Here is a 23,729-nt window from a genome sequence, read left to right on the forward strand (position 1 = left end):
ACTATAACTCCCAGCATAGAAGGGTGTGGGTTGTTGTGAGCAACAAGGTCTGTGCTTTCTTTTTCTTGTGCTATTCCACCTTACGGCTGTACTTACCCCTGGGTGTATGAGTAAGAGATGCCCCCCTCTATATAAGAGCAGAACCACGCACTGGGCTGCCTATCATTTCCTACCATCATTTCCTCCCCCCCAACACAAAACTAACACTGTGGGTGAGAATTAAGGGGGGGGGGGTGTCACATGATCAGTATGGAGGGGGGGGGATTTAACATTCTTAGAGTTGACATCAGATGCATTTTTCTTCACTGATAAAATATGAATTTATTGCTAAAAAAAATACTCAGGAAGGCACAAGAGTTGAATAGTTGCTCAAGTAGAAGTTCTGTAAACAGAGGACTTGTTAAATCCACGTGTAAGAGTATAAAATAAAGCTTAACATGTTAATCACAGTCCAGCCCCAGTACGCACTGTAACATACATATATATATATCTATATATATGTTTGTGGGTAAGGCAATGCTGCATATGTGGCTCCCCAGGACAGGTACAATGGTAGTGTAGGCATAGATAGTATTATTTCAATAGAAATGTGCTAGGTTGCATGTGTTATGGAACGATACATTATGGTTCCATCTTTCCATTATCACAGTATACTAAAGATAAATGTATGACCATTCGTGTACCAACTGCCAATTATTGGCAATAGGTTCTCCTCTTTTTTTTTTTTGTTCCTAGGGGTGACTGCCCCCCCCCCCCAGCTTTCAGCAATCCCCATAACCAGGAAATAAGTTCAGAGCGGAGGGAGTCTCTAGGCCGCGTCGTATTTCTGTAGCGCTTCCTCCAGTTTTAGCGTCACTTTCTGGAAGAAGCAGATCTGTTGCTGCAAGAAATGTTGCATTTGTGACTTAAAGTCTCTGACTCGGATCTTGTGGAAATGGTGGATCTCTGCCAGCGTGGCGTAGGAGATAACGTTACAGCGCTCCTGGATTTCACCGGCTTTCTGCAGCTCCAACTTCCCTTCTTCAACTTGCTTCTTACTCTCCCGTACTTTGGTCAGAGCCCCTGCAACAGAGGAGAAACATTGGCTGTTAATGGGGGATCAATGCAGCAACAGCAGGGGTATACAGCCTTTCATTGCTTTGTGCTAGGGTTCCACACACACGTTGCTCATAGCAGCCAATCAGATGATTTGCTTTGTTTTTCTAACTGTTGAAATCTAATTGCTGATTGGTTGCCCTGCGCAACATCACCAGTAATGCTTAACTCCACTTTTGACACACCATGGTAAATACACACCCAAGTCACATGATTTTAAAGTTTTGGATTCGGCTGAATCCTGCTGAAAAAGGAAGAATCTCGGCCGGATTCGGTGCATCCCTACACTGTGCAGAGAAGTCCATTCGTATTTACAGCACAGCTGGCTGGAGAGGCCTAGGATTGATTTAGCCAGAAGAATGAGAAGGGAGCTGATTCAGGCAGAGCAAACACTTTTTAAAATACAATAACGTAAATTACTTTATGCATTTAAAGGGATAGTTCACATTTCTGTTATCTTTTACTATGTGACTTGCAACGCTGTAAAGGTGGCCATACAGCTTCAGATCTGCTCGCTTGGCGATGTTGCCAAGCGAGCGGATCTTCTCCCGATATCCCCCACCTACAAGTGGATGATATCAGGAGAATCCAGGCTGATTTGGCCCTCGGGCCAAACGATCGAATTATAACGTCGGGTATAGGCAAAGTTGGTTCGGGCCCCGATTTCAGGCCAGATATCGGTCGGGCAGGCCTTAACTCTTTTACTGCCAAGCACGTATGGCATACGTGCTGGCAGTAAAAGGCCTTAAACGCCAACGACGTGTCCCATACGTCGTTGGCATTTAAGGTCTTCTCTCTGCAGCGGCAGCATGTGCCGCCGCTGCAGAGAGTTTCTATCAATAACAGCCTCCCTGGGCAACGTGCCAGGGGGGCTGTCATCAGGGTCCTGCGAACCGATGTGTCGCAGGACCCTCCAGGAAGCAGCAGACGCGATCGCGTCTGCTGCTTCCTGCTTCCTTCTTCCCCCCCAGCGCCGGCGCCACTGAAGAGGAGGCAATCGGGTCTTCAGGACAGGTAAGGAGCTTTTTTTTTTTGCATTTATACACTTACACACACACACACACTTACATACATTTATACACACTTACATACATTTACACACACTTACAGCACACATTTTAGCATTTTTTGTTTGTTTGTTTTTTTTTTTTTTCATTTTTCACACTTTTATACTTATTTACACTCATATACACACTTACACACTGTCACACATGTATACACAAACACTTTTTTTTTTATTTTTATTTTACCACTTTGTTTTTAGTTTCTTTTACCTAAAAACTGTTTATTTTGACAGCGTGACTATTGGATCAGATATTCTGACCACTAATTACACTGTCATGTGACTTATTTTGTTGTTTCACTGATTTGCAAAATTTTTGTGGTTTTATTGCATTTTTATCCCTGTATAAGTGTTCCTAATCTGTTTTTAGCGTAGCTTTGCCAGGTGTAACTTTGGTGTACAAAAATAACTTTACCTATTTTGAATTCATCAGAATGTGTACTTTCCAAAAATATATGGTTTTGTGGGGGTCTCTGTATAGTTAGGGGGGGGTTACTGCACATAATACGCTGACAGGGGGGTCTGTGTGCAAAAGCTGAGCTGGCAGGCGAGAAATCCTTATGCGCTATTTTCATTTTGGGGTCAGTACATACCGCAAACTTTGGTATATCTATGCATATTGGGCATCAAACTGTTCAGTAGACCATAGGTGTTCCTATTTGGGGTGACTTGCCTTTATCTGATCTTTATCAAGAAATTGTGAGAGATAAATGCAGCAAATTGCAACATTTTTATGCGATTTTCTAAATGTCATATAAATCTGCAAACTTAGGAAAGCTTTACAGCTTGGTACTTTGGAGCAAAATGAAATGTTAACCCATTATAGATTCGGGGGGATGTGTACTTTCCAAAAATATATGGCTTTCTGGGGTGAGCGTACTTTTTTGTAGCATTATCCCACATAAAGGATGTAAATGTGTTGATTTTGCAGGAGCTGAAATGATAGATCATATGGGGGTATGTTCCCATTGGGGCCCCTACATGCCACATACTTAGGTAAACCTATACATATTGGGCATCAAACTGTCCAGTGGGACCCTGGCGTTCATATTTAGGGTGTTTTATCTTGGTACCTAATGCTATGTGGGAGATAAGATGCTGCAAAGTGGAAGCTTTGAGGGGATTTTTGGAAATGTCATCAAAATTGCTAACTTTAGAAAAGCTGTGCGGCTTGGTACTTTGGAGTAGAAAGACATGGGTACCCATTTTAGATTTGGGGGAATATGTACTTTCCAAAAATATATGACTTTCTGGGGTGAGCGTACTTTTTACTAGCTTTATCCCACATATAATGATGTAAATGTGTTGATTTTGCAGGAGCTGAAATGACAGTACATATGGGGGTATGTTCACATTGGGGCCCTACATGCCACATACTTAGGTAAACCTAAACATATTGGGCATCAAACTGTTCAGTGGACCCCTGGCGTTCATATTTAGGGTGTTTTATCTTGGTGTCTAATGCTATGTGGGAGATAAGATGCTGCAAAGTGGAAGCTTTGAGGGGATTTTTGGAAATGTCATGAAAATTGCTAACTTTAGAAAAGCTGTGCGGCTTGGTACATTGGAGTAGAAAGACATGGGTACCCATTTTAGATTCGGGGGAATGTGTACTTTCCAAAAATATATGACTTTCTGGGGTGAGCGTACTTTTTATTTATCCCACATATAATGATGTAAATGTGTTAATTTTGCAGGAGCTGAAATGACAGAAATGACAGTACATATGGGGGTATGTTCCCATTGGGGCCCCTACATGCCACATACTTAGGTAAACCTATACATATTGGGCATCAAACTGTTCAGTGGACCCCTGGTGTTCAAATTCAGGGTGTTTTATTTGGTTACTTTATGACCTGTAGGAGATAAGATACTATAGACTGGAAGCTTTGAAGCGATTTTTAAAAAAAATCACAAATTTTCATAAAAACCAATAAATTTAGGAAAGCATTGCGACTTGATAGTTTGGAGTAGACAGACAGTTGTGCCTATTTTGTATTCCCCAGAATCTGTTCTTTCCAAAAATGTACAATTTTCTGGGATAAACCTTCTGTTAGTGGAATTTTTGGCCTTGAAATCTGAAGTATGCAGCTTTCTGGAGCAGTGCTTTGGGAATTTGGTAGTGTACTGCTGGGAGTTTTTGACCTATACAAGTGAGAAATCTCCATAAAACTATATATATTTGGTATTGGCACGTTCGGGAGACTTGGGACTTTCCAAATCAGTTGTATATTCGTGCATAAAATAATTTTTGTTTCTAGTATGTGTGATTATGTTATGGAAAATTTTATATTTTTTGCATTTTTAGACATTTAGAAGCCTATATCTTGTCACAGAATTGGAATTACACAAAAATTCTACCATATTTTGAAAGCTTAGGTTGTTCTGAAAAAAACGATATATTGTTTTCCTGGGTAAACTAAAAAGTCCCCCCGAGGAAAGGCCCCTAAAGTGAAACAGTGCAAAATGTTCAAAAACTGTCTGGCAATACAAGTTCCGCTTTGACCAAAATGGCTGGCAGTAAAAGGGTTAAGGCTACAACTCTACTAGGGCAATGACACACAGGGAGATTTGTAGCCAGTGTTTAAAATTAAACAAAATAAAAAACCCCAATACCACTGGCTACAAATCTCCCTAAAAATGCCTTGCCATAGGCTAACATTGGGATTGTAGCAAGTAAAACATATTACTCGCAGTGAACCCAATTTTATTCTATGGCAAGGCATTTTTAGGGAGATTTGTAGCCAGTGGTATTGGGGGTTTTTATTTTATTTTTTGCTACAAATCTCCCCATGTATTATTGCCCTTACACAGTATTACTTATCCTTCTATTCAGGCCCTTTCCTACAGATCTCACAATCAAACCAGTGCCTGGTTACTAGAGTATATTTGACCCTAGCAACGAGATCGCTTCTGCTTTTATTGAAAACCAGAATTTGCCTCAATGTCAATAAATTACACATTTTAGACTTCTAACTAAAAGGTGACTATACACGAGTATGCAAGGCCCTTGTATGGGGCCCTCAGACTGGCCTACCTGACTGATACATGGCTGAAAATCTGGCCTTTTTTAAAATCCCATTGGGCAAGGAGCACATTGGCTCACAGATGCTTACCCCCAAATGTCTGGGTCAATCTGATATTACCCACCTCATGGCGGGCATATCAGGGAAAGCTCTCAACAAATGAGTGGATCTTTCAGTTTATGGCCACCTTTAGACATTTTACAGTGCAAGAATAAAAGACATAACTGCATGACATAATCATCATAATAAAATGTCAGATTACAAAAAAAGGGTGGGGGGGGGGTGAGTGGGTCAGTATGCCTGCAGCTTTGCATAGCTAATGGTTATGTTGAGTAAGTGTTTAAAGCACCTTCCTCCGATTTAACCCTCCTTCATGGGCCCCTGGCCCTTACAAGGTAAATAAGCAGCCTATTGATGAGTGATTGCCTAAGGACAGACACCTAAGGGTTAAGGCTTGCATCCACCCACTGTAGCAATCTGAATGGCACTCCTTACAAAGCGACTAGTGACAAAGGTGATAAGTTGGTGAGGCTGAAGGGCACGGGTGAGGATTACGCCTCTAACAATAAAATTGTGCAAGTACAAACACATCCTATAGCACGAGAGGCTGCACTGTGTGTAAAGTAATGACGTACTGCACTGCATCCTGGGAATAGAGCGCAGATTCCATTCATTGTGTAAGAATGATACCGGAAACTTCTATTGGATTTATCATGTTTGCTCTAGTGAGGAGCACTGATCACGAGAGAGCGAGAGAGGGAGAGTGGGAGAGGGAGAGTGAGAGAGCGAGAGAGGGAGAGTGGGAGAGGGAGAGCGAGAGAGGGAGAGTGGGAGAGGGAGAGAGGGAGAGAGGGAGAGTGAGAGTGAAAGTGGGAGAGTGAGAGAGAGAGTGGGAGAGTGAGAGTGGGAGAGAGGATCTAAACCCTCCATATAACTGAGTACTTCTGCCATTTATATTCATGTTTTAATTTTTAGCAGTTTGAGAACCTTGCAGTTTTAGTCAATACTGGGCCTTGGGTTCAGCAGCTCTCTTTCAGTGTTAGAGTGCCTGAGGTAAATCTTTGCTTCCACCGGCAACTAATCTCCCTGTCTGCCACCTCCTTAGGGCTGTGACACATGGGCAGATTAGTCACGTCGCAACAAAGCTCCCTTGACGCAGGCGACTAATCTCCTGGAAATGCCATCCCACCAGCTAGACTTCCGCAAATTGCTCCGCCGCGTATGCCATCCCACCAGCGATTTACATTCTAGCCGGTGGGATGGCATTTTGGGGAGATTAGTCGCCCGCGACAAGGAAGATTTGTTGCGGCGCGACTAATCTCCTCATGTGTCACAGCCCTTAAGAGTTAACACACACTAGTAGCAATTACTTGTCAACACACACGCCATGGGCGTCCACAGAAGGGGGCAAGAGGGGGCACTTGCCCCCCCCTGGAAAAGTAGCAAAAAAAACCTTACTTTCTGCACTGTCTCCTCAAGCCCGTTTTTGCTGTGCTCCGATTGGATCTTTCTTCTTGTGGATTCTCCAATCAGAGCACAGCTTCCTTGACAGACAGTAAAATTGACCAATCAGAGCACAGATGCACACAGGGATCGGGAGATTTTGCAAACTGGAAACAAATGAAGACTGAAAAGAAGAATCTGCAGCTGTAACTTTACCTGAGAACCAACTCTCAACTTTTGCTGCAGATTTCATCCCACAGGCACTATACACAGGTACTATACACAGGTACTATACACAGGTACTATACACAGGTACTATACCCAGGTACTATACCCAGGTACTATACCCAGGCACTATACCCAGGCACTATACCCAGGCACTATACCCAGGCACTATACCCAGGTACTATACCCAGGTACTATACCCAGGTACTATACACAGGCACTATACCCAGGCACTATACCCAGGCACTATACCCAGGCACTATACCCAGGCACTATACCCAGGCACTATACCCAGGCACTATACCCAGGCACTATACCCAGGCACTATACCCAGGCACTATACCCAGGCACTATACCCAGGCACTATACCCAGGCACTATACCCAGGCACTATACCCAGGCACTATACCCAGGTACTATACACAGGCACTATACCCAGGTACTATACCCAGGCACTATACCCAGGCACTATACCCAGGCACTATACCCAGGCACTATACCCAGGCACTATACGCAGGTACTATACCCAGGCACTATACAAAGGCACTATACACAGGTACTATACCCAGGTACTATACCCAGGCACTATACGCAGGCACTATAAACAGGTACTATACCCAGGTACTATACACAGGCACTATACACAGGTACTATACACAGGTACTATACACAGGCACTATAAACAGGTACTATACCCAGGTACTATACACAGGCACTATACAAAGGTACTATACCCAGGTACTATACACAGGCACTATACACAGGTACTATACCCAGATACTATACACAGGCCTCTGTTCTGCCTCTATACAGATTTCAAATGGGGGCCAAAAATATTGCTCTGTGAGGCTACAATTTTATTATTATTATAATTTTGTATTACTTATTTTTCCAAGTAGGCCCCTTAACTATTCATATTCCCATCTCTTGTTTAAACCACTACCTGGTTGCTAGGGTAAATAAGACCCTAGCAACCAGATAGCTGCTGAAATACCAAATGGAGAGCTGCTGAACAAAAAGCTAAATAACTGAAAAACCATTAAAAATAAAAGTGAATTTGAATGCGAACTAGCCCTGATCACAAACACAAATGTTTGCAGATCCCCTCACAGAAATGCGCGTATAAATACTTTAACATACTAAACATTTTAGGGTAAAAACAAAAAAGCCCCCCCCGCACTTTTGTACAGTATCCCTGGGAGTCAGTGGGAACGGCAAGAGGTAGTTGGGAGGTTAACTTTTTACGCCAGCAGCGAATCCACTAAGTGTCACATTAGCTGTAGGTCAGTCTGTGTATGGGCCATCTTTAGCCTCCCCTAGAATCATCCTGCAAAAAAAATATATATATTTATATATATATATATATATATATATATATATATATATATTTGTCTGTTGCAGGATGATACTAGCTTACTTGCCCCCCCTTGGAAAATTTTCTGCGGACGCCCATGACACACGCTACTAGTAGCAGCATAGAGAGACAATTATCAGTAAATGATCAGCATTTTCTGGTGTTTAGTAGCCGTGAAAAAGTATCTGTAGCTCTGTGTATCTTCACCTTAGCTGCTGGGCTAAAGGCTTGACTTTAGCAGTCTAAAACTGCAAATAATTCTCTAAAACCCCTAGAAAACAAATGTACATTTTTTGGGGGTTTAGATCCCATAAACGCAGGCCCCAAAATGACCAACCCTGGTTGAACCACTCTGGCCTTGCACTGTGACTCTGACCTGCCATTTGTAGCAGACGAGGCCCAGTGCCCCTAGATTTTCTACTCTTAAGTCAGCACCTTGGTAGGAAATAAAGAGGTTACGTCTCATTACCGTTTCTCAAGTGACTAGATCACAAACTTGGGGTAAAGCCAGAGTGCAAGTTATCACACTTTTATCAGCCAATATGGGACCAACAGTGGGCTAATGTCCAAATGGCTAACTAGGAAATGGCTATTAAATGCCTAGGGAATTCCTGCATGGTATGAGGCAGTCACAACACTGACTTGTGAACCCTTCTAAACGGATTTCTCACTGATGGTTGAGGGGTACTTGGGCAGAAAGGATTTACACAACACTGTGGCATTTCCAGATGTGTCCTCAATGACTTGGCCAAAGAAAACATGGCAGCACTACAAGGTGAAAGAAAGGCAAACTTTAACCAGGAATCCCTTGCACTTGCCCTGGCCCAATCCCAGGCACCAAGTTTTAGCATTGGTAATGGGGAGCAAAGTCATTCTAAGGGGTTCCCCTGCTATGGAGAATATTGCAGATAAATATTCCAGTGGAGCATATTGTTACCTGCCACCATCAGCCTGAGATGCAATCTGTAGGGCCACAACTCAGGGCCCCCAATATACAGATGTGCAGGATACCTTTCCATGAAAACAAATACAATGCCTAAGTACAAATGTATCTGCCATCAAAGGGTCATCTACTAATTCACGCCCAGGTTGGGACTGCTGTTCTAGGCTATTAGCTGTACTGAAAGGCCCAGCAAAACATCTTTATTTGGTTTTCTAACTGTGGTGTGAATCATAAAGTGGGATCCACACAGCTGAACAAACAGCCAACCTGTCAGGGTAATATGCAAGGCCCAGGTTACAAGTGCTGATTTATTCCCATAGCTCAGTTCATCATTCCCCACCACCCCTATGCTTTCTACTGTACAAATAATTGCAATTTCCTGTTTTCTAGCCGTTTTCAGCAATGCCTATAAGTGGACTAAACATAACTAGTCACGCGTGCAGTCTGGATTGCACATCTACTCACATGGGCTAACATCAGCTGCCGACTTGGCCCCTCAGAATGGATCTTTAGCTTCTTGGCCCGTGTATGGGGCCAAAAAAATATCTAGTTGGTAATTGGCTAGATACAATTGGGCAGGTATAAAACTTCCATTAGACAGCGGGCCCTCACAAACCTGTATTATAATCCTATCTTAATAAGGTCAACCCTATTGGGCCCACCACATGGTTAATTTAAAGATCCATTTGTTTGGTGACCTGGAGCCAAATGGAGAGATCATCCCGAAATGGCCCAGTGTGTTGGCGGCTGCATCACATAAATGGAGATTCATTAAAGAAATCACAAATCCATTTTCAGGTGTCTTTTCTAGAACAGAGAAGTACTGGGCTTGTGAATGGTACCATAGCTTTATATATTCCTTAGGCTGCACTGTATTTCAGCACTTTCTGCAGAACTTGGCCAGATCATTAGCCTTCAGGCAAATGAATATGAAACGCTGGGCAACTGTAAGCAACAACATTTTAACAGTTGATACGAGAATTTGGATTATGTTCCGTGGCCAAACCGTTTGTAGAGGAGTTGGTATTTGTCAAAATCCCAAAACAATGGTCTTGGTGCATCCCTAATATTTCTTACAATTTAGGGCAAAATCCCTGGTTTGAAAATGTTCTTCCCTTTGTGTATCTTTATGTGCAAGTTCTTTGCTGCTTGTTCCTGAGAAATAATCACTGAGTGAAACTGGAGGGGGACAATAGGAATTTTAGTGCTGCGCCAGATGGAATGGAAAGTTTCCCTTTCACTTTCTGTGGCCCCATGGGAATTGCCTGATGCTCGTCTGCCTCCATTCAGCCTCATACACAGGATTGGGGCTCACCCAATACCAATAGCAGCAAGGCAAGCATTAAGCCGGGGGATTTACACTATATGAATTGGTTTTTTTGGGGGGGGGGGGGGGGGAACGCAACTGGGGATGAAGCAATCAGCAGAATGGGGAAATGCCTGGTACATACAGCCGTGGTTCTCATCACACAAAGCAGACTGTCTCAGCACCAGTATCTATTTCCTAATACAGCCCTGGCAGTTGAATAATAAGCAGTAACCACGAGAGGCATTAGTACTGGGTAATGCACCAGAACCTCACACTAACTAGCCACCCATTGGTGTTACCTAGGTGGGAAATAAACCGGAGCTGTCACTGTCAGCTCTTATCCCCTTGGCAGCACAGACATGAGTGCAAAGGGATCAGGGGAAACCCAAGCACATCAAGGCAGCGCCATGTCTGGGAGCCAGATGGGCCCCGGGTGGCTGTGAGTAAGCAGGGACTCAATCCAAGGGGAACCGGCCTCGTGGTTACTCATCTCTCTGTATAAAGCCCCACAGCACAACCACGGAATAATATAGCCATAGAACCTTTCTGTTCTGTTAAAGGGGATCTAAAGGCAAAGTAAATAATTTGCTGTTTTAGGCCCTGACCCAAGGACATGTTGCATGGCTGCTTAGTGCAATCGACTGCATCTATCTACCCTGCATGCAGCTACGCAGCCCTTTCCATATGCCTTTACTTGTCCACTGGAGAAGCTGTAATAAGTCTACCTAAATTATATTATACTGTGCTTAGACTATTATGGGACAGCGTCATACACAGCCTGGGTGACACAGGAATTGGCTTGTGGTGTTCAAAGAACCATGTTCATATGGCAGAAAATTCTATTTTTGCAGCCTTTCACTGCCTCAGAAGCTCTAAACAGATCACTAAACAAACAGCTGGAAAATAATATGAATAAAGTGGCTGACTGAAGGATTCTGTTACTTGTGTAATGGGGCCCTGGAGGTTTGCCCCCCCCCCTCGTGAAATGGGGCCCTGGAGGTTTGCCCCCCCCCCTCGTGAAATGGGGCCCTGGAGGTTTGCCCCCCCCCCTCGTGAAATGGGGCCCTGGAGGTTTGCCCCCCCTCGTGTAATGGGGGGCTGGAGGTTTGCCCCCCTCGTGTAATGGGGGGCTGGAGGTTTGCCCCCCTCGTGTAATGGGGGGCTGGAGGTTTGCCCCCCTCGTGTAATGGGGGGCTGGAGGTTTGTCCCCCTCGTGTAATGGGGCCCTGGAGGTTTGTCCCCTCGTGTAATGGGGCCCTGGAGGTTTGTCCCCTCGTGTAATGGGGCCCTGGAGGTTTGTCCCCTCGTGTAATGGGGCCCTGGAGGTTTGTCCCCTCGTGTAATGGGGCCCTGGAGGTTTGTCCCCTCGTGTAATGGGGCCCTGGAGGTTTGTCCCCTCGTGCAATGGGGCCCTGGAGGTTTGTCCCCTCGTGCAATGGGGCCCTGAAGGTTTGTCCCTCGTGCAATGGGGGGGGGGGCTGGAGGTTTATCCCTCGTGCAATGGGGCCCTGGAGGTTTGTCCCTCGTGCAATGGGACCCTGGAGGTTTGTCCCTCGTGCAATGGGACCCTGGAGGTTTGTCCCTCGTGCAATGGGACCCTGGAGGTTTGTCCCTCGTGCAATGGGACCCTGGAGGTTTGTCCCTCGTGCAATGGGACCCTGGAGGTTTGTCCCTCGTGCAATGGGACCCTGGAGGTTTGTCCCTCGTGCAATGGGACCCTGGAGGTTTGTCCCTCGTGCAATGGGACCCTGGAGGTTTGTCCCTCGTGCAATGGGACCCTGGAGGTTTGTCCCCTCGTGTAATGGGGCCCCGGTTTGTGACAACCTCTGCAATAAAGCCACCTTTTTCCCCAGAGCCAGAAAGAGACAGTGTTGTTATGCCCACACAGTGTGCCAGAAGGAAACTGTAGCTGCGGGACACTGCCCAATAGTCTGTACCCTACACAAACAAGCACTGCAACATTTTCTCGCCTTCGCAGAATTTAAAAATTTTTTTTTTTATTTGCAGTGACCTGAATGTTCTTTGAGAAGCAAATTTCATCTGCACTTATGGAAGCAACTCCTGGCTTCCTAATGTAAATCTAACAAACCCTCAGCAGGGAATTTATCCCATCTGAGCTGTCAGTGGCGCCAATTAAACCTGCCAGTAAGGGCACACGTATGACACACGGTGTGGGAACATAACGCTATACATACTACTGGATCTATGTGCAGTACACAAAACCTTGTTCCTTATGCAGGCTTCACTGAGCACTTTTGCACTGCATCGGCTCCCTGTCTGCCAATGGCCCAACATCTACGGAGATAGATTGAAAATCTGAACGTGTCAGTGGAACTTTATCAGAAGGAAATAACAGCTTTTAGTGACGTGGTACAGCAGCAACGAAACGTGATCCCCTGTGACACACGCCTGATACGTTATTTTTAATTCCAGGCCTATAAAAGAAAAGGGTGACTTAGCAAACCCATATGCGGAAAAGCATGTATATGGAAATATGAAATGGAAGAGCAGGCATTGCTGCCATACCGACAGGAGCTCAGTGAGGTAACCAGCTGTATCGAATTCCCCCCAGGCATGGGAGGAAAATATCACTAACCCTGCAGGGGAATGCCTAGGGGATAAAGAATTATATATGGGAATGTACACAACATGCATAACCAATCCATCCTTGGGCTGCTAACCCTGTAATGGTAAAAGGCTTTTTTTTCATGTATTAAAAAATAAATTATAATATATATAATATAATATATATATATATAATATAATATATAATATAATATAATATATATATAATATATATATATATATATAATATATATAATATATAATATATATATAATATATATTTTACTAGGGCACATGTGGGTAATTCCTGCATACCACCCTGAGTGCCTACTGCATGGTTCTACTCAGGCTCGCACTGGCCAATGCCAGAGGGGCTGCTGTAGGATGCCACAGAGTCACTATTTGTTGGGCTGTGATAAGCTGTTTGAAGTTTTGTAGGTCGTAGAGCCCCTGGAGTTTCAAGTACACAGAGGCCCAATTTCCAGCACCCTTAAACAGCCAAGAGAAGCTGCCCCCCAAAATACCCCTTGGAGAAATACACCATGTTATTCTTTGCAAAAATTATGCAGCAAAGAGGCCCAACACTTATTCCCTTTCCTTTCTGAGGCTTGTGCCAAAACCTAAGCAGCTCTGTATTCACTCTATTACATGGGTGAATGTCCAGCCTACAAGGTAGGTAGATGGAACTACTGCACTATGTAGTTACATTACTAGCTAATTAGTCCTGTAGCATACAAATAATAATATTAATCTGGTTATAAAAAAATACTCTGCCACCCTCAAATTCTGCATAAATCATAATGTCTCAATATAAAAAAGCAGTGCACAGGAGCCTAAGAAAGTCAATATATAGATCAACATTTGACTGAGCAGGTAGCAGATCAATGGCCCACAGGCAGCAGCGGCTAAGGTCAGATGTTAATGTTTAAATGTTTTAAAACTTTTATAAAAATATCAATCACAATAGGTAACAGTAGCAAAACAACCATTCATTTTACCAATTGTGAGCTTTACTTGCCCTTTGCTAGGAGGAATGCTACTTGCATACCAGAACAGTGCAGTGCTTATGCGCCCATTCAAGGCTCAGTGATTCTAAAGAGGATCCAGTTAGCTAGGAAGAAATGAAAGGACAGAAGAATCCCTTAGCATGATGCACGTAGCTGAACCAAACTGCGGAGACACAGGGCATGGGGCCCCCCATCCAAGTATAGAAGATACACCCCAACTTTACTTGCTCTGGTTTTGGTCAGAATTAGATTTTATACATTCACAACCAGAAAGGCTTCATGCTCCAATTGTGATACTCAGGCCCAGTCCCCACTCAGTACATATTCTGCATTACTGTGGCTGCTGTAGCTGATAATATAAACTATCTATATGGGAAGGCTAACTAACTGAGGGCCCCACGCCTACCCCAGTAACCACACGTGTGTTTCTGAGATATATCATACAATATGGAATATTGTAATGACGGGGCAAAGCGGAGTCCTAGGTAGCCCATGATACAAGAGCATACAGCTATTGCAAACTGCACCAATCAGGGCATTGTGCTATCCTGGCGTTACTTGCTCTGAAGAAGAAATGTTGAAAAAGAAAAAGACTGAAGAAAAATTGCAAAATGGGGTTAAATAAATGTCTGACTCGCATGTTACTGAAATGCGAGAGCACTAAGGCAATTTACAAATGAGCGGCCAATGATGCAGCAGTACCAGCTGGGCAACAAGCAAAGTGGGTAACAGAGAAGCAGAGCGTGACACACAGCCTGCTGCCTTTAGAATTTATTGTTACTGGCCGCACCCCAGACCAAAATGGGCTGATACTGAACTCACAAGAGAAACACGGCTCATTCTTACTCAGCAAGGAAACCACAGAGAGAGAAATGTATGTGCCGGCCATCAGCAGAAACAAGTCACACATGAACTATGCACATAGGCACCGCTCATCTTCCCTAAGGGGCCAGCATAGATGAGCAATCCTTAAATGTGTACCCCCCCACCCCAGCCTTGTCTTAAAGGAGAAAGATACCCGAGCTGGTGCTCCTGTTAGCAGAAAATTGCCCCGGCCCAGGGTTCTTCTCAGCGAGCACCACACAGAGATCCTCTCCCCGCTTTTTCTTTCTTCAGGTGGGAGTGATGCGCCGTAAAGTGAGAAGCCAAACTGTAACGAAGAAGCCTTTTCCACTTTAGGGCAGTGGCACATGGGGAGATTAGTCGCCCGCGATAAATCTTCACTATAGCGGGTAACTAACCATCCCGACATGCCATCCCATCGCATTGCTTTAGTCGGCCAAAGTTGAATCGCAAGTAAACTTCAGGCGACTTTGGAAAACTGAAGCGACGCATATGCCATCCCACCTCCGATTTACATTTTTGCGGGTGGGATGGCATGTCGGGAAGATTAGTCACCCTCAAAAGTAAAGATTTATCGCGGGCTACTAATCTCCCCGTGTGCCACTGGCCTTACTGTACTTGGTCAGCCCCAGGGTAGCGAAGAAAGATAAGATGAAAGAAGAGGATCGCTCTGTGGTGCCCGCTGAGAAGAACCCCATGCCAGGGGTATCAGGTTAAGTAAATACAAACACTGGGGGTGCATAACTTCTGCTACCCCCCCACCCAATAAATTTTCCCTTTCCTTCTCCTTTGTAAAGACAAAAGAGAAACCCTGTCCTGTATTAGAAGTTATGGATTATACAAAAGGCTAAACAGATAATGAACAGCTCCAAGGGGCAGTACACATTTCAGAATGATCAGGACCTGGGTTTTTATGGATAAGGGATCATTATTTAGAAGGTTCTGGGTTATCACATAACCAGCATATAGTAACATAGCCATATCCAGTGCAGGCTCTCCATTGGAACCCCAAAGCATCTCCACTGAACCTCCAAAGCTCAGTGACTTTCATCCCCAGTAACCTCATCCTAATCATCTTATCTTGGCCAATGCACCTTCTCAGTGCACAGAGAAGCTGTGATAGCCACAAACAGAATCTTACTGTACAGACTGCTTACCCCAGTGTAACCAGGGCATGAGAAAATATTTTGGTGAATTTAGCCTTACTGCAACAGTGAGACATAAAGAAACTTTATGGGCTACCTAAATTACTGACGTCACTTGCAAACTCAGCACTGCATCAGACCCCATTGTTCTCAGACTCCAGCCTCCGTTATCCCTTCCCACATCCCTACTGTACTGTTATGATATCCAGGGCTGTGTGGCCTGAAATCACTGTCAGTATTGCTAACCAGAAACATGTGGTAATGGAAAAGCCACCACAGAGCAGCAGGAACAGCCTATCCGTTTGCTCAAAGCCTCTGTATAGAGATACCATTATAAGAATAAATGGAGGGTTTTGCACCTCTTTTAAGAACTGATTCACCTTCAGGTTAACTTTTAGTATGTTATAGAATGGTCTGCCCTAAGCAACCTTTCAATTGATCTTCATTATTTTTCATAGGTTTTAAATTCTTCTTCTTCTTCAGATGTTTTCAACTGGGGGTCACTGACCCAGCAGCACAAAAAGCTATTACTCTGGAGCCTGCAATTTTATTGTCATAGTTACTTGTTACATGTTTCTATTTAGGCTTGTCCTTTGTTCATATTTCTCTTTCAAACAAATGCCTGGTTGCTAGGTTAAATAGGCCCTGTGCAACCAGCTGCTGAAATTCCAAAGCGGAACAATAGGCTGCACACTACATTATACTACAAGTGCAAGGTGAACTACCCCTGTAACTAAATTCCTTTAACTAATTGAAAGAAATCGAAACAAAATTTCCGACTTCAAAAAGGAGGCAAATAACGAAGCAGAAAACTAAATAAGACCAATTGCATAGATATTTTTATTAAGATGCTAGGAGTTGTTTTTTTAGTTGACCTTCCCCTTTAATCTAACGAGCAAGAACATACAGGGAGACCTACAGATAAGGACAAGACCAACACACCAATGTGGCCCTCGCTGGCAGATATCAGTCAGACTGGGCCATCGAATGGCTTCAAACAAAACAAAAAAATTCAATAGGCGAGGGTCACACTTGGCATTTTTAGGTGTAACACTGACCTTATCAAGAATAATAATTTCTTAAGGCAAATCATATTTTCACTAAAAGCCCACTTAATTAAAGTCCTCTACAAGATATTTGTATATTATCCCTTTAACTCATTTACTGCCAGAACCTGGGAATGTATTGCTAAGTCCTTGGCAAGCTGGGTGGGTTTCTCTACTCAAAAACATTTTTCCAAGTCATTCGAAGCAACTTTCCAATATGTTGTTTAAAAGGTTTTTGCAAACGTGACAGCAACTGAAGATCGTTTCTTTTTGGTTGTTTACATTTGTTGCCCTTCTGTCTCCGACTGAAACAATGTTGCTGATTAGAAGACCAAGAGCAGAACTGACCGGTGTTACATTGTTTTAAAGGAACAGCAACACCAAAAAATGAAAGAGCTTTAAAGTAATAAAAATATAATGCACTGTTGCCCTGCACTGGTAAAACTGGTGTGTTTGCTACAGTAACACTACTATAATTTATATAATAAGCTGCTGTGTAGCCACGGGGGCAGCCATTCAAGCTGGAAAAAGGGAGAAAAGGCACAGGTTACATAGCAGATAACAGATAAGTTCTGTAGAATACAGTAGTGTTTTATCTGTTATCTGCTATGTGCCTGTGCCTTTTCTCCTTTGAATGGCTGCCTCCATGGCTACATAGCAGCTTATTTATATAAATTATAGTAGACTTTCTGAAGTAAACACACAACTTTTACCAGTGCAGGGCAGCAGCACATTATATTTTAGTTACTTTTATACACTTTCATTTTTTGGTGTTACTGTTCCTTTAAGACTTCGACCCAAAGAACAGAAATAATAAACAGATCCATTTGTAAGTAACTTTAAAACCACTGACATTGAATTAAGATTGGAAAGTTGCAAAGCAGCAGTTTTTGGGTGCTGGACCCCTTTAACAAACTACGCCTGACCAGTCACCCCATTCCCACTCTCCTCTCCCGCTAATGCCATCCATCTACATCACTCGCAGGCCTCGGGCCGGTATTGTTTTGCCCTAGGAACTCTGCTCAGTCTCTTTATCCCACACTATTGTTCTTTGTGAGTCAGAAAGAGGTCATTGCAGACATTTGGCAAAATACTGTACGTTTAGTCCAACAAGCACAATCCCTGGTCATGTGAGGTTAATTAGCGCCTCATTCGCTTCATACGGATATGCAACTTTAGCAGAACGGCTGAAGCCGCTGACACGGAAGTCATTGTGCAAGCTGAGACGTTTCTGGAGCAATTCCTGAAAAGTCGTCATTACCAATTATTTCTGACTCAAGCTGAGCCGATGAATTGTATAAGAGATAGGGTATCAGGGAATGGTGGGGAGTGGGGCACGCAGACAGGGGTACCAGTAACTCAGGTTCTATATCACTTTAATTGTACTGAGATCAGGGTTACTCAGCTGTCCCATAGCAGAAATCTGTCACCCCAACAATAGATCTTCAGTTATTCCATTTACATTCACTAAAGTGTAATATCATTCATGCAGCAGGGGACAGAATCTGCCCGAGAAAGTGAAGGTGTTGATCAGACTAAAAATACCAGAACCCCCTAAGGGTGAGGACACACACAGAGCTACTTAGTAGCAGCTACTAAACACCAGAAAATACCCTGCCATAGACAATACTGAGAATTGCCTCAGCTAAAAACACACATAGAGACTGTTATCAGTAAATGATCAACTGCTACTAGTAGCTCTGTGTATCTTTACCCTAAAAGCTTTAATTCTGTTTTTCACTCTGTTTTTCACTCTGAACTACTTAATTTCTACACAGAGAAAGCCAGGAGCCCCCAATCCCATGGGGATAATGTATGGAAGCTAAAAGGAGCATATGTAGTTTTAGGGCTAAGGCGCGTGGCATTTGCAGCTACTAATTAAACTGGCTTATATTGGTTTCATCTTTGCTGTAGAAACTCACGCCTGGTCATTAGAATTTCTGAGGGTGGGGTAAACAAACCCTACAGCTTTAAAAAAAAAAGTTGTGACAACTCCCTCAGTATAATATTGGCTAAGAACCTTCAGTGACATGTGTTTTGTTTTTTTAATTTCCCCTACTGAGTGGCAGCAACCAGAATGCCCTGAATTGCCAAACACTGCCTTACTGATCACTAATTCCTGAATATCCAATCAATTCATTGCACTGACTAAGGCTCAGGAACATAGTACTGGAGTCCATTCTCCCTGAGCGCAGACCCCTAGTAACTGCCAGAGATGTAGGTAGGGAAATGTTGGGCCCCTACTCTGCATTGCAGGTCATTGGTCAAAAACATACATATAGGGGGATTCTGATGTCTAATAATGCATATTTAAAAGTCAATTTGATAAAAAAATTATTAGTCAAAGAGATCTAAACCCTAAAACGGACTTAAGGTCCCCATACACCTTCAGATCCACTTGCTTGGCAATGTTGCCAAGCGACCGGATCTTCTCCTGATATCCCCACCTACGGGTCAGCGATATCGGGAGAATCCAGGCTAATTTGATCGTTTGGCCCTGGGGCCAAACGATCGAATTATAACGACGGGTATAGGCAAAGTTGGTTCGGGGACAGCATCAACGAGCCAATGTGGTCCCAGATCCAACTAGATTTTTTAACCTGCCCAATTGATATCTGGCCGATTTCAGGCCAGATATCGGTCGGGCAGGCCCATCGGGTAGTCCACATAAACGGGCCAATTAGCTGCCGAATCTGTCTAAGGGACCAATATCAGCAGCTAGAATCGGCCCGTGTATGGGGGACCTTTAAGGTCACATAGATCTCTTTGAGTGTCATGTCTGGCCCACAGCCTTCCAACCAGGATTGCCTAGAGCCTGCTCAGGCCATAAGTGATGATTTTCTGGGGGGCTTGTGGTCCTGCCAATGCTACCCAGGTGCCCCCAGTCTAGAGAGACACAGGTATATAGAATAGGTAGCATCTTCCCAGTAGGCTGGGGCCCAGGGTGAATAGCTGCCAGTATTCATGCAATACATTGGGTGACAGTTTAGGACTGTGGGAGACATATGGCCAGGTAGCATCTCCCCAGCAGGCTGGGGCCCAGGGTGAATAGCTGCCAGTATTCATGCGATACATTGGGTGACAGTTTAGGGCTGTGGGAGACATATGGCCAGGTAGCATCTCCCCAGCAGGCTGGGGCCCAAGGTGAATAGCTGCCAGTATTCATGCGATACATTGGGTGATAGTTTAGGGCTGTGGGAGACATATGGCCAGGTAGCATCTCCCCAGCAGGCTGGAGCCCAGGGTGAATAGCTGCCAGTATTCATGCGATACATTGGGTGACAGTTTAGGGCTGTGGGAGACATATGGCCAGGTAGCATCTCCCCAGCAGGCTGGGGCCCAGGGTGAATAGCTGCCAGTATTCATGCAATACATTGGGTGACAGTTTAGGGCTGTGGGAGACATATGGCCAGGTAGCATCTCCCCAGCAGGCTGGGGCCCAGGGTGAATAGCTGCCAGTATTCATGCAATACATTGGGTGACAGTTTAGGACTGTGGGAGACATATGGCCAGGTAGCATCTCCCCAGCAGGCTGGGGCCCAGGGTGAATAGCTGCCAGTATTCATGCAATACATTGGGTGACAGTTTAGGGCTGTGGGAGACATATGGCCAGGTAGCATCTCCCCAGCAGGCTGGGGCCCAGGGTGAATAGCTGCCAGTATTCATGCAATACATTGGGTGACAGTTTAGGGCTGTGGGAGACATATGGCCAGGTAGCATCTCCCCAGCAGGCTGGGGCCCAGGGTGAATAGCTGCCAGTACTCATGCCATTCACTGGGTGACAGTTTAGGGCTGTGGGAGACATATGGCCAGGTTAGTGAGTGCAGCTCTTACCTCTCTGAACATGGATGATGTCGGGGAAGTTGGCCAGGTGGCCCTGATAGACGGCCAACAAGTCCATAATGGGGTCCAAGTCCTGGCGGGGCTGCTCAGCGAACATCTCCCCGATAGCCTCGTAGGCTTCTCCGGTAAAGGCCATTGCCCGGTTGAGGCCAGCCGAAAAGACCATGTGGTCCATCTCAAAGGCCTGCCCCAGCCCCCTGACTGCCTGGCCCACCTTCTGGTACTCCTTCTTGAACCCGGCCGCCTGTTTGCGGGCAAACTCCCCGGCAGTCTGGCTGAGCTGCAGGACCCCCTCGTCCATCCGTTTGGTGAAGACTTTGAAGCCGTCCAACCTCCCGTCCACATCGTGCGGCTCCAGCACCGGGGAGCCGGGGGGGAGGCTGAGGGTGAGGAAGAAGTTGGCCCCCACCATCTCGTCCCTCTCGCACTTTCTCTTGCCCTGTTTCCAGGCCTTCTCGTCGGTGCAGCTGAGGAAGTGCTGGAAGGCGTCGCACCGCGCCAGGACCGGGTGGCTGCACATGTGCTCCATCCACCACACCAGCCCCTTCTTCCGCTTGGAGATGAAATCCTCCTCGAAGCGCCCGGTGGCCTGTTTCTCCGGGATGCGCGGCACCGACACCACCGGGAACTTATCGAGCAGCCGGGCGTACAGCCAGTCGAAGTGCTTGTAGCGGCGGTGCACCTGCAGGCCCGTGTGGCTGGGGAGCAGCCGGTACGAGATGTAGCTCTTCATGCCCTTGAACTTCGTCTGCTTGGTGGGTTCGTCTATGGAGCAGCGGAACGGGTAGGGGTTCTCCTGCCACTCCGGCCCCTCGGCCCCCGGCACCACGCACAGCTTGTCCCCGTCCCGCACGAAGCCCGCCGCCTCCCCCAGCACGAACGCCTCCCCCCCGCTCTTCACGAAGGCCGAGAAGCGGTTGAGGTTGCGGCTGACGGTGGCGGAGCCCTTACCGGCCGCCTGGGAGGAGGCGAGGGAGGAGGGGCCGGGCGGCATGTCGGAGCGAGTGGATACGCGGTACCTGCTGGAGCCCTCGTAGTCATGGTAACCGCCGGGATAACTCCCCCCCGGCTGGGCAGCCGGTTCATCCGCCGCCGTGGAGCTGCTGTCGTCCCATTCATCGTCCCAGTCGTCGTCGCTGGGCTGGCTGGCCGGGTACCCGCCGGGGGGAGCCCGGGGCTGGAAGGCGAGGCCCAACTGCGGGGCAGCGGCGCTCTGGAAAGGCTGGGCCGGCTCGTAGCCCCCGGTGGGCAAGTTGGCGTAGCGAGAGTCTCCCAGAGCCGGGGGGGGGGGAGGCGGGGGCCCGGCAGGTTCCCCCCGGAGAACTTCCACGTAGGAGGCAGGAAAGAGCCCCCGCTCCCCCCGGCTGTTCAGCCCTTCCAGCCAGCCCTCTATGTCCTGCTCGCTGCACAGACTCAGCACCTCCGACTCCCGCAGCGACACCTCCCCCGGGTTCTCCGCTCTAAAGTCATACAGGGCCCGGGCCCGCAGCGCCATCATCCGAGCTGGGAGGGAACCCTGGGCCGGGAGGCACCGGCTGCACAGATGGGCTCTCAGGGCAGGACCCGGTATTATCCGCGACCCTCTAGTATGAGCAAATGAAAAAAGTCATCCAAAGGCTGCCAGTACCGCCGGCTCCTCCCCGGCCCGCCCCCTGCGCTCAGACTCCTCCCCGGCCCGCCCCCTGCACTATGGCTCCTTCCCCTGGCCCGCCCCCTGCACTACGGCTCCTTCCCCTGGCCCGCCCCCTGCACTACGGCTCCTTCCCCTGGCCCGCCCCCTGCACTACGGCTCCTTCCCCTGGCCCGCCCCCTGCACTATGGCTCCTTCCCCTGGCCCGCCCCCTGCGCTCAGACTCCTCCCCGCTCCCTGCACTATGGCTCCTTCCCCTGGCCCGCCCCCTGCACTATGGCTCCTTCCCCTGGCCCGCCCCCTGCACTATGGCTCCTTCCCCTGGCCCGCCCCCTGCGTTCAGACTCCTCCCCGGCCCGCCCCCCCTGCGCTCCGACTCCTTCCCTCGCCCCGCCCCCCCTGCACTCCGGCTCCTTGTGGCATCGACGTCCCTTTCACTTCAATGGAACGGTCTCTATCCCACATGTCCCTCCCCTTACTGTTCTGCCCCAGTTGCACTTCTCTCTCCCTGACATTGTTCTGCCACAATATAAATGCCAATTCCCACCTGTTTACCCTCATTCTGTTCCGCCCCAATATACTGCCCTGTCCCTCTCGCTTTTCTGCACCGCAAAGTGCCGGCTCTGTGCCCCTAGCCCTCCTGCTGCTGTAATGCACTCACAGCACTGTGCCTGTATAGCCCCCGTGTATTATAGCCCCAGTGTATTGCCCCGGTGTATTATAGCCCCGGTGTATAGCCCCCGTGTATTGCCCCCGTGTATTGCCCCGTGTATAGCCCCCGTGTATAGCCCCCGTGTATTGCCCCGGTGTATTGCCCCGGTGTATAGCCCCCGTGTATTGCCCCCGTGTATTGCCCCGGTGTATTGCCCCGGTGTATAGCCCCGGTGTATTGCCCCGGTGTATTGCCCCCGTGTATAGCCCCCGTGTATTGCCCCCGTGTATAGCCCCGTGTATAGCCCCGGTGTATAGCCCCCGTGTATAGCCCCCGTGTATTGCCCCGGTGTATAGCCCCCGTGTATTGCCCCGTGTATAGCCCCGGTGTATTGGCACTAAGAGGAACCCTTTCCAAGTTGCTCTCCAACTCATTTTCCATTTAAATATGGCTCATGGGTAAAACAAGTGTTTGGGATCCCTGGTCCAAACAATTTGAACTCCTCGCCCAACCTCTTTACTTTACAGTCTATTATCTGTTA

The 23,729-nt window shown here is 46.6% G+C and overlaps 1 protein-coding gene across 1 annotated transcript; it reads right to left on the reverse strand.

Moving 5' to 3' along the window:
• Positions 1-301: 301 nt before the first annotated feature.
• snx18 (sorting nexin 18) lies at positions 302-22,484 on the reverse strand. The gene is given in 2 exon segments (NM_001011173.1): positions 302-1,062; positions 20,898-22,484. Coding segments are annotated over 2 exon segments (1,758 nt in total). The 5' UTR covers positions 22,402-22,484; the 3' UTR covers positions 302-808.
• Between the last annotated feature and the right edge of the window lie 1,245 nt (positions 22,485-23,729).

The sequence above is a fragment of the Xenopus tropicalis genome, chromosome 1 (genome assembly GCF_000004195.4).
Source record: "Xenopus tropicalis strain Nigerian chromosome 1, UCB_Xtro_10.0, whole genome shotgun sequence".
In the NCBI taxonomy this organism is placed as follows: Eukaryota; Metazoa; Chordata; class Amphibia; order Anura; family Pipidae; genus Xenopus; species Xenopus tropicalis.